The sequence below is a fragment of the Raphanus sativus genome, chromosome 4, assembly GCF_000801105.2.
Source record: "Raphanus sativus cultivar WK10039 chromosome 4, ASM80110v3, whole genome shotgun sequence".
NCBI lineage: Eukaryota > Viridiplantae > Streptophyta > Magnoliopsida > Brassicales > Brassicaceae > Raphanus > Raphanus sativus.
This window is the reverse complement of record NC_079514.1, coordinates 33,614,449-33,626,572: the sequence shown is the minus strand read 5'-3', so window position 1 is coordinate 33,626,572 and position 12,124 is coordinate 33,614,449. Positions and strand designations below refer to the sequence as shown.

Genomic DNA, 12,124 nt, shown 5'->3' with positions numbered 1-12,124 from the left:
TTATAAAAACACGTCCACACCCTTTCCGTTTGGTGCGTTGTCGCATCATGCATGTGCTCCCTCCCCATATTCGGCTTTGACTCCGCGATACTAGGTGATTTGCCAACTAACACATTTGACTTTCTCTTTGCTAAAAGTCAACTCCAACAGAAAACTAAACACTTTAGAAAATCAAAACTGACAGAGACAACGAGATGGTATGTGCTTTTCACAAAAATGTATTTATCTACAGTGCGGTTTACAATCAAATACAGACATATAAAAAGTTTAAAAACTAATCATGACTGAAATCATTTCTGTTAGAGTCAACGTGCTAGCATGTTCCTTTCTCAAGTTGTACTTATTATATATTAGTACAATAAAATACTAACTATTTTAAATTGTTAAATTGTTTAAATATTCGAAGTTTTAACCTTTTCTAAATCTACCTTATAATATTTGTTCTTTAAATAGAAAACTTACGTAACATTTAATAAAAGAAGGTTAGAAAAATCATTATTAACGTTCCTTTAAAATCTGCGGAAACATCTTCTAATTTGAAATACAAGAATATCATTTTCAGAAAATATTGTAGATGCATTGTTTATTGACAGAAATAAAGGCATATAAAAGGTATAGATCCATTGCTTCATCCATCACCTCCTCTTCTGAAAGCTTTTAAGCACTCTTAGCTTTTGACAAGAGGAATACAATGGAAATGGACTTAGAGATAGAGGTGATGGGGAGAGAAGTGATCAAACCTGCTACACCCTCACCTCCTAACCACATTCAGCTCTCTCTTCTCGATATGTCCATCCCCTCAATGTACTTCTCAACCATCTTCTTCTATAAATCTGAAGGTCTAGTTACTGCCTCGCCTGAGATCATCTCAAAGAAACTGAAAAGCTCTTTGTCCGAGACTCTCTCACGCTTATATCCACTCGCTGGAGAGATAGAAGGCGTCTCTATCAACTGCAACGACAAAGGAGCCGTCTTCACTGAGGCACGCACCAATCTCCTTCTCCCCGAGTTCTTGAAAACCTTCAGCGTTGACTCTCTAGCGCAACTCCGTCCCAAGATCGAGGCCGGAGATGATCCATCCGGGTGGCCATTGTTGAGTGTCGGTGTCACCTTCTTCGGGTCTGGATCAGGAGTAGCTGTCTCGGTCAACGCCTCTCACAGGATCTTTGACGCGGCTTCACTGCTTACCTTTGTAACAGATTGGTCAGACACCATGGCTAACAAGAATTCAAAAGTGGGTACTCATCAGTTCGCTGAGGCCACCATTTATCCTCCTGCTCCAACCCACATGGCTTCACAGTCCCGAAAGACGGACACTAAGAAGTGTGCAATGAACCGTTTCGTCTTTGAGTCCCCTAAGATCGCTGAACTCAAACGCAAAGCAGCTAGCGAAAGCGTCAAAATGCCTACACGTGTGGAAGCTATCACGTCACTTATCTGGAAATGTGCTACAAATGCCTCGCGGTCTAAACTGATGGCTCCAAGGCCAACGCTCATGTATGTAGCCGTAGACTTGCGGCTTAAGCTTCCTTCAAGTGTTCTGTCACCGGACGCTATTGGTAACCTTCAGACAGCATTCTTTCTCAAGAAAGACGCAGAGAGCGAACCTGAAATACATGAAGCCGTGGCCGCATTCAGGACGGGCAAAGAAGAAGTCGACAAGATGTTAAAAGATAGTGTCCAAAGCAATACACTTGTTCAGGGTTTGTTGAACATGATGGCAAGTCAGGGGGCGGAGTTCAAACCGGACGTAGACATATACACAACGTCTAGCTGGTTGGGTAAGCCTTTCTACGGGGTTGACTTCGGGTGGGGTAGTCCGGTCTGGCTTGGATCAGCTACACATACCGTCTATGACAAAATGGTGTATGTTTCGCTGATAGATTCAAAGGATGGTGAAGGTGTGGAAGCATGGATAAGCATACCTGCAGAAGACATGTCTGTACTTGTCCATGACCAAGAGTTGCTTGCTTATGCTGTCCTAAATCCCCCTATCACAATCTAAACAAAATGGCCATATGTTTTTATTGTTCGGAGGAAAAGGGTTAAAAATATCCAATTCTTGATTTAAATTTCTGTTTTTTTACTGGCTTTTGTGTTTTGCTTGAATAAACTGATAATCATTTCAAATTTCATGTTGTTTGATGTGTTTACAGCAATTGTATGTGCTCAATAAGGTTTACTTTCCTTTGGTTTGTTGTCAATTTCTTACTTTTCCGGTTACTTGTAACGAACCAAGATATATTTGGCATTCCCGAAAAAAAAAAAAATTCGAGTCATTTAATTCAGAACTTTTTGTTGCTTGTAGATCTGGGCATTCGCAAACTTAGTTTTAGCAAGGAAAATAAAATTAGAATCTAAAAAACCGAACCAAATCTGATTGAAGAAATAGTGTCCAAACAGGTTAAAGATCTGAACTATTGATGAATCTAGGTAAGCCAAGAAGGTGCAAGTGTCATCACCTTGAATATTTTAAAATCTCTACATACTATTTGAGAAATAATTTGTATACTTGTCATCTTATTGTTCGGAGGAACAAGGTTTAAAATATCCAATTCTTGATTTAAATTTCCTTGTAACTGGCTTTTGTATTTTGCTTGAATAAATTGATAATCATTTCAGATTTCACGTTATTTGATGTGTTTACAACAATGACTTGTATGTGCTCGATATGGTTTTACTTTAATTTTTCTTTGTTGTCAATTTCTTACTTTTCCAGTTACTTGTAACAAACTAAGATAGATCTGGGCATTCCAAAATTTCGAGTCAGGTTTAATTCAGCACTTTTTGCTGGCTGTAGATCTGCGCATTCAAAAACTTAGTTTTAACCCTGGCAAAAATCCTGAATGCAAAGAACAGAAGCGAATATGATCCGAAAGTAGTACCAAAACGGGTTAAAGATCCGCAAAAGTAATTCTGAACCAGTTCAAAATTTTGTATATAGAAATCGGAACCCGACCAGAACCGAAATATTTCGGGTATTCGAATAGATCTGAATCAAATTTATTTACTCAAAAATATTTATTATTTTTGGATTTAATATTCAGAAAATATCCAAAATATATAAAATATTTTGAAGTTGTCTAAAATACTTGAAATATCTACTGATTCTATATCCAAATATTCAAGCTAAACTAATTTTTATGTTATATTCATGTATTTTGACATATATTATTCAAATTTATAAGTTACTTTTTTTATATTTTGAAAAGCTTAAAATATATATGAATTTTTAAAAAATTAGAAATAATTTAAATGAGTTATCCAAACCAGAATCGAATGCACAAAGATCCGAACATAACCTGAACCAAAATTATAATTACTCGAATGGGACTAAATTTTTAACCTCAAAAACTCGAAACCCGAATAGATCCGAACTGAAATCGAATGGGTATCTGAACACCCATCCCTACTTAGTTTTGTTTTGTCAACTCCATCCCTACTTTGTTTTAAATGAAAATAAAAATAATTTATATGTTTACAAAGAATAGAGAAATAACTTTATATATTCAAAAAAATGTTTTTGTTCTCAAACTAGTCAATAAAAATTTAAAGTGACTAATTAAATATGTTTCACTAAATTGGTAGATAACAATTATATTATTTCATATATGTATTAAATAAAAAGCAAATATTTTAAAAGAATTGAATTCTTTCCTAAACTATTTTTTGTAAAAAAGTTAGAAAACAATTTAGAAAAAATAGGAAAGCTTTTCTGGATGTGTATGATATTTTCATGAAATTAAATTATATTCATATTTAGAAAAATATTATTGAATAAGTATAATATTTTCTTAAAATTTAGGAAGATACTGATAAATTTGTATCTTCCTAATTTGATATCTAAATTTTATAAATATCTTATACATATTTAATAATGTATAGAAGTCAAAATTCAGAAATATGTCATTTACATTTAGTAAGACATGTATATATATATATGTTACATTTAAGAAATTTAGTTACATATTTAAGAAATAATTCCTGAATTTCTAAATTGTACAAATATATTGTACATATTTAAATATGTATATAAGTCAAAATTCAGAAATATGTCATTTACATTTAGTAAGACATTTATATATATATATATATATATATATATATATATATATATATATATATATATATATATACATGTTAACTTTAAGAAACTTAGTTACATATTTAAAAAATAAATAGATTTTGATCCACGCTTTCAAAGCACGGATTTTCCTGATTAGTAAAATTTATATTTATTCTATCTCTTATCAAATAAAATTCATTAATCTTTTTTCAATTATACAATCGCCGTATCTTAGCAATATTAAAGAGCGTATGCAAACCGAAAGGTGTATTTAACACTTAAGCTATGTGGGTTAACAAAGAAATATATATCCTAACATAGGTTAATACTTAGAAAATAGTACGTGTAGATCAATATTTGGAAAAATATTCTAACATATATATATACCAAGCAAATCAAACCGAAAGGACTAACTAATACATATTCTAACATAGAATAAAAACATATCTTGTATTATAGATAACCAAACTATTATGAAACTAAGTGGGGAAACGTGTTTCTTGTTATTAATCTTGACCAAGAGTCTTATATATATACATCAGGTCGTGTTTATCCTAAGTGGATAAGTACAACAGTCGATAAGCATTATCTCCTACGGTCGGTACGGTCCTGGTCGGTCCGGTTATGTCGATCACAATCTGGTACATAACACTCCCCCTTGATCGACACATCCGGTACTGGTTCGTTGCATGCTTAATGTTGCCTCATTAAAACCTCTCCTGGAAAACCCCAAAACCAATGTGGCAAAATGGGAAACCATGGACAGGAAAAAGAGTACAACACATGAACTCCCCCTGATGAATGCATCACTGTAGTAGACGCATTCCATCTGGTATCCGAGTCTTCCTGAACGTTGAAGCTGCATGTGACTTGGTGAAGATGATCAACTGGATACTCCTTGAATGAAATCTTTGCTGCTGATCACTCCATGTCTTGGTCGGACTGATGGCGCTTCGAACGATGCTCGGATGGACTTTATAGTCTGCAATAAAACTTTACTTGCAGGTCCTTTTCATGTCCAACGGATATACTTTGGTTATATGGCTTTATCAAAACGTGGACATTCAATATATATTGAGTCTTCTGACCCAAACACATACGAACCACTTCTCTTTATATCTTTTGCCCATTTGGACTTATTTCTCTTCGTATGTGCCAATTGTTTTATCCATTGTAGCCAGTCTTTCTTTATTTCCTTTTGTCGATCAATGTTATGTTATAGACCTTGTCTATACACGTCCATTACCATGAGTGTCTAAGGTAAAACCATAAATAATTATTTGCTGCAATGGAACTCATCAAACTATGAATTCGCAGTCAAATGCACTCATGTCTTTTATACATAGCTATCGATCTTTTCTTGCCTTTAGCAATACTATATTTATTAAGCCACGACCAGGTATGCTTCTGGTCACTATCTTAGATTATGGTTCTCACTTTAGGCGTGCTGACTTAATCATTCACACACTCACACGGCTATGATTTTTCTGCAGTTTTACCATATGTAAGACATAGCATGTTTAATCAATTGATAACTTGTATCATTGAAATCATTGAACCTCTCTTTAGGTTGGTTTGTTATAAACATAACACAAGGAATTATAATATCCTCTATAGGGATATATGGACTGGCTGTACTAATTATTTTCTTAGTCTATCATTCGCAGCTGCCTTGTTTCAGTCCATGAATAGCTTAGGAACAAAACTATTCTATGAGAATTTCTTCTCATCTTTTTGATACTTTTATCATTTCTTTATCCAGTGATCAATATGCTACTTACTACATTTCTTTCTACTTATATCCAGACCTTTTCGAATTTGTAGTAGCATCCACCACATAGTAGTATATCTCCTTATAATCTGTTCCTTTGGTCTCTGTGAGTATCCTTGTGTAATCAAGCCATTCCTTGAATACTTTAAATAGGAATATGAACACCTTAGTCCATGTCTCACGATTTCTTTTTCTTTCCCACACAGGACCTATTTTTCACTGGTTTTATCTTATCAGATGGTGTTTCTATATATGGTCAATACACCCATCTCTTTTATAGATTCTTTGAATCTGTCTTTGAACCCCCACGGTTTCCTTTAGTCTATGAATGCATTCTTGTATTCTCGTGGGTTCTGATCCTCGCTTATATCTTTTAAACTCAAGTGCTATTTCCTTATGCATCTTTATCTTTTATGTGTCGACACTTCTTTTATAGTGTTCCATTGTGTTCCAGACATGAACTAATCGATTAGAGATTTCACTCTTACTAAGAACCTTCATTTACCTTGCAGTTTGGCGTCCCAAACTACATGGTCTGGTATCTTAGATGTTTAGCTGCGCAGCCTTATCTCAATGTCTGGTCTGGTTTCTCTTATGACCTCGGATATGTCATTTCTATGCACCTTTCTTTTCATTTCTGAGGTTCCTTATCTTATGGAACATATTGGTCTATCTTTAGACTCTATAGCAACTTGATTATGTCTCTTCTAGGACATTAATTTCGTGGTGCTTAAGCTGGTATGACTTAGTCATTCTTTTTCTTTTCTTTTCGGGTCTAATCTGTCTGGCATTCTTTTAGCTAGCTTTGTATGATCTTTCTTTGGACGTCTTAAATCATATTCTCTGGTCCGAGGATCTTGCCAAGACAAGGATGGTTAATATCATTCCATTTCTTTATACTTGTACCAGCTTATTTCTTTCTCCCCCTGATGTTGGATAGTCGGATTTAATCATACAATCCGTGAACCTTGCCTTAATCTGATCACCCATATTTGGCTCAAGGTTTCTTATAAAATCGTGGGAGAAAGCTTTCTCATATCCAACATATATTCCCAATCTTATCTCATCTTCTTATGAGGTTCCATCCTAGACGGCACATATTATTGTGGTGGTCTAAACATAATCTCTTAGGATGGTCTATGTCTGGATCATGACCCTTTATCATCTTTAGATGGGAATATCTATGCTCACTTTATATGGCCTGATGCATATTATCATTACATGTAAATCTATGTGTTCCCAAGCATTAGCTAGTGATCTTTGTATCACAAAGAATTCGGCCAAGTTCTATCATGGTCATAGACCATGTCACTCGGATTTTTAGTGTTGTTCATGGACCACGGGAGTGTCATTTCTCCCCCTCATGAACATGCTATAAATCTTTTAGATGCTTGGAACATTATAGCCTATTGAGTTTCCCTTGTGTACATGTTACACAACGTGAGATTCTATGGGATAACTCTTTTGTGCCTTTTCTCGATATCAATCTTTGCATCAATTTTAAAGACCTGGATGGCTAGTCCAGTCATGCCATAAAGTGTATAAAATTTCGTGGTCAACCTATCTGGTTACCTAGGCCTTTTGCCTTTATCATACTGATATTTTAGCATAGTTTAGATCAGTTGGGAGTACAGTCTCGACCATTTTTATGCCTTGGGCAATTTTTACTTTCTTTATAATCTTAAGGAACTTATATTTCCTTTGCCCATTGGTTCAATGTGGAAACCATTCACTTTTCAAAATTTTATAACTCAAATGGGACTTTTATTTGGGTGAATAATTCATGCCCCTTTTAGGCAATGCCTTTGGTCGGATGATTTTTAATTACTATACTCATTTTCTAAATTTTCATTTGTCATTTATCAATCAAGGAATTATCAAGCCAATCAAGCAAGATAATATAAGACCAGAATCAACTTTTATTATTGCTATAAATTTTATAAATGACAAGCAAATCAAATCAAAACATAAAACATGAAATCAGAATGTCTGAATCTTTGATTCTTTAATCAATGTGTAAGCCAACCTCACAATTTATATTTTCCATACGGCTTCCTCAGATTTTTCTTATATATCATTTTCATCCTCAATGTTTTCAGGAGGTTTCATATCATTGTCTTGTTTCTCAATGTATGTTTACTGAATTTTATCAATCAGTTGATGGTATCTCGAATTTTCTGCTTTCTTTGCTCGGCTGCCAATAGGCATGATAATAAGTCTTTATAGGTCGTGAAACCTTTTAGACTTATGTGATAACAACATATCCTTTGAATGAAATGTGGAATAGTTCATATAAAATAAGTCCTCTTCTGTTACCACTTCAGCACATAGTTTAAAAACTATAGGTGATTCTCATTTGAGCAGAATGATATTTGTCCACGGATTCAAAATCCTAGAACCTGAGAATCTTTCATTCATCTATGGCCTTTTGCCATAATACCATTGAGAATCTGAAGTTTTGTTTTGACCAGAGGTCATAAGGATCCCTAGTATTTTCATACTGCTCTCTCAGATCCTTAGTGAGATGATAGCACATAATTGTTATGGCTTTATTTTTTTTTTCACTTTCAGTTACATAATTACCTTGATTAATACACTGTCCGAGTCCTCTTGACATCAGGACTACTGAAGTGTTCATTTGCCATTTTCAATCAATTATCTCCATAAAGATTTTAGGGTAGTATAATCTGAAGTTTCGAAATTCGACATCTGAAATCACATTATCCAAAACAGGTCTTAATTTATGTTAAGTAATCTTTTTAGAAAATTTTATTATTCATATCAATATCAATACTTCTTATCACACGCACCAAAGAAAGAATTTTTTTTTTTTTTTTTTAATAAGTATTGATGCAAGCAAAATAATCGAAGTTATGATGCAATCTTAGAAAACATTTCTAGATGATCAATGAATCAGAAAAGTTTCCCATAAAATTCTATAAAAAGAAATTTCAGAAAAAGAAATTTCTATAAAAGGAAACTTTCTAAAAATGGAAACTTTATATAAATGAAAACTTTCTATTTTTGAAACTTTCTATAAATGGAAATTTTATATTTTCGAAATTTTCTATCAAACAATCAAGTAGACAATCGAATTTCAAGTTAATAAAAAATAGGGGTTTTTTTTTTTTTTTTTTTGATGAAATCGATCAGATTTAGATTTTAAAGGGGATTGATCGATTTCTAGGTTTTATCGATTTGATCATTAAGATCAAAGAGGTTTTGAGATTCAGAAACCATTGTGGTTTTGATTTTAATTGTAAAACAATCTCATATCGAACTTTTGGTTTAAGAGTTTCGATTTACTCATGGAAGGGTTTGGACCTATTAATCTTTGCTAGGGTTTGATTTGGGGTTTTGCAAAATTTTAATGGTCATTCCTTTATCAATCAACCATGTTCGATTATGAGTTCTTTTAGGTTTCAAAGTTTACCTTTAGAACTTTGAAGTGTAGATTTGGACCACCGAGAGCTGGAACAAGTCGGATCGCGAACTGCATGACCGGAACGGATCAGGAGCTGGTCGCGTGTCTTAGGTTGAGCAAAAACCTCTTGTATCTTTAGAAACCTTAATCAAAAATGAATCAAAATAAGTTAGTATAGATAGATGAAGTAAATCGCAGAAAATAACAAAGTATAAAGAGAGGCTGCGGTTTAGGCTTTTGATTAGGGTTTTAGGGTAGTTGACGGCGCGGGTTGGAACGGAGCTTGAGGGCGCGTTTGAGATCGGATTGATACGAGGTTTGCGGCGATGGATTCTTCACGTCAAGAGCTTCAATTTGATATATTACACGTCGTCTGGATCCTTACGGTTTGAGAGAACGAACGGTTTGAAGTCGTCGAATGAGTTTTAGAATTTCAGGGTTTTAGGTCACTTGACGGCGTGTCTTAGAATAGAGCGTGAGGGCGCGTCCGGAGTCAGATAGAGGCGAGGCCGACGGCGTTAGATTCGTCTCGTCAAGAGCTTTAATTTGATATATTACTCGTCGTCTGGTTCCTCATGGTTGAAGAGATCGATCGATTTGAAGTTGTGCCAAAATTAGGGTTTTTAGGGTTACTGGCGGCGCGTATTGAAACAGAGCGTGAGGGAGCGTCTGAGATCGTATTGACACGAGGTTTACGGCGTTGGTTTGGTTTCGTCGAGAGCTTCGATTTGATATGTGGCTCGTCGTCTGGATCCTTACGGTTGGAGAGATAGAGCGATTTTAAGATGCGCCGTTTTTAGGGTTTTTGGTGGTTTTGGGTAGCTCGGTTTTTTAGAGTATCGTGCTGATAACGTGTTGTGAAACTAAGTGGGGAAACGTGTTTCTTGTTATTAATCTCGACCAGAGTCTTATATATATACATCAGGTCGTGTTTATCCTAAGTGGATAAGTACAACAGTCGATAAGCATTATCTCCTACGGTCGGTACGGTCCTGGTCGGTCCGGTTATGTCGATCACAATCTGGTACATAACACAAACCAAATAAAATGACAGTTATGTGGGTTAACAAAGATTTGTATTAGTTTGAAAATATATGATGAATCTAATTAAGTAAATTTTATTTGGGTTGTTATATATTCGGTTGAACTGTTAGAGAAAATATAGTGTATTTAGTTGATATTGAATAATTAGATTAAATTAGGATAGGACCAGAAATTAATAAAATAGTTAAGGAAATAGTCGAAACAATCTTTTTAATCTATACTATTAAAGCAGAATCCCTTCTAGGATTCTACACTTGATTTTTCAAATTATTTACAGAGGAATGCCACTGCTTTTTCTATTTTTTTTTTGATAAAGTTGGGCCACATTTATGACATCCAATCAAAATCCAGTTTTTTATGTGCAATCAAATTACCTTCCCTTTTAAAAGTTATTTAACGTCTTGCCTTCCTATATTATTGGTAAATCAATATTCTCTTATCAATCTACCTAATTGAAACCGGAACCATTTACTTATCTTTACAACTTTTTTGTTCCTACCTAATAGGTAAATTTTATACTAACGTAATTAATAAATTTAATTACTGTATTCCATCGACCCAACATGTGTTTTTACACCCACTATATTTTTTTTGGAGATTTCGTTTGATATTTTTGACTTTATAATATTGTAACATAAAATTATTCTAAAATTTTATATATTTCTATCTTATATTATGAATTTTGGAAAGTCAACATCGTGGAACCAATTTTTTTAGCCGCTAGGTATAATAGTTAATTAACCATCTCCAATCCACCTCTATTTTAGACTATACATTGGAGATGCTTTAGTACTAAAGTTTTCTAAGAATACGTAAACGACTTATTAAATGAGTATCTTTATAATTTTTTATCTATATTGCTCATCATTAATATTTTCAGATATTTGATACTGTAGTATTTATTGGTAATGGAATATATTAAGAGATCTGATAGATATTTAACGGAGAATTGGGATTTATGATCAACAAAAAATTCGGAAACCCAAGCCTTAATAAAAAAATTCGAAAACCTAACAAAATAATATCCTTATCTAACTTTTTTTAATCGACCCATAGATTTTAAACTTATAAGAATGGGAGCATTTTTAATTCATAGATATGTTTGCTCTGCATATCGTCCTTATAACTAAATGTAACAGATTGTCTAAATTGGTTGTATTAAAATTATTTAATTGTTAATGAAATCTATGAAAACTCAGGCCATTTAGGCAGAGTTTAATAAGTTTATAAATCCAAATCGAAGTCCAATTTATAGTGTCTCCTTTTTGAAAACAAAAATATTAAACGCATTGCATTCTATTTATTTTAGTTATATTATTATATTTAATTTTGAATATAATTTTAGTTTCATGAAAAATTAAAATATATAATGGATAACTATAATGTGTGTTTAATTTATAAATATAATAGTTTAATAAGTTTAAAATGTAAATATGGTAACCTTTTCAAATATATAAACACTGCATAGTTAAATTTACTGATTAGAAGTGTACCACTTTTTAAATCCCTTCTCAAAATATATTAGTATTGTAAACATAAGCAATTATTTTTAAAAATATATGCAAAGATTATAAATGTTTTATAAACAAATATAAAATATATGAATATATCTCTTATTTTTAAAAACATTTCTCTGTTAAATAAAATTTTAAAACGAAAAATAATTCCGCCTTTTTAAAAGGCGGGTCAAAATCTAATTAGATTTATTAAAATTTCTTTCTTTTTAATATTATAGATATACTGGGACGTCAAGGAGGGGAAAACAGGTTCTTGGAACTAGCGGAAGCTCCTGAAGTTACGTTCTTTAGCCTATGAATGT

At 33.3% G+C, this 12,124-nt stretch overlaps 1 protein-coding gene across 1 annotated transcript; it reads left to right on the top strand.

The window, feature by feature from the left end:
- Positions 1-557: 557 nt before the first annotated feature.
- Positions 558-2,223, top strand: LOC108851639 (BAHD acyltransferase BIA1-like). The gene has a single exon (XM_018625098.2). It carries the CDS (start codon positions 692-694, stop codon positions 2,003-2,005), a length of 1,314 nt encoding a protein of 437 aa, XP_018480600.2. The 5' UTR covers positions 558-691; the 3' UTR covers positions 2,006-2,223.
- The last annotated feature ends 9,901 nt before the right edge of the window (positions 2,224-12,124 follow it).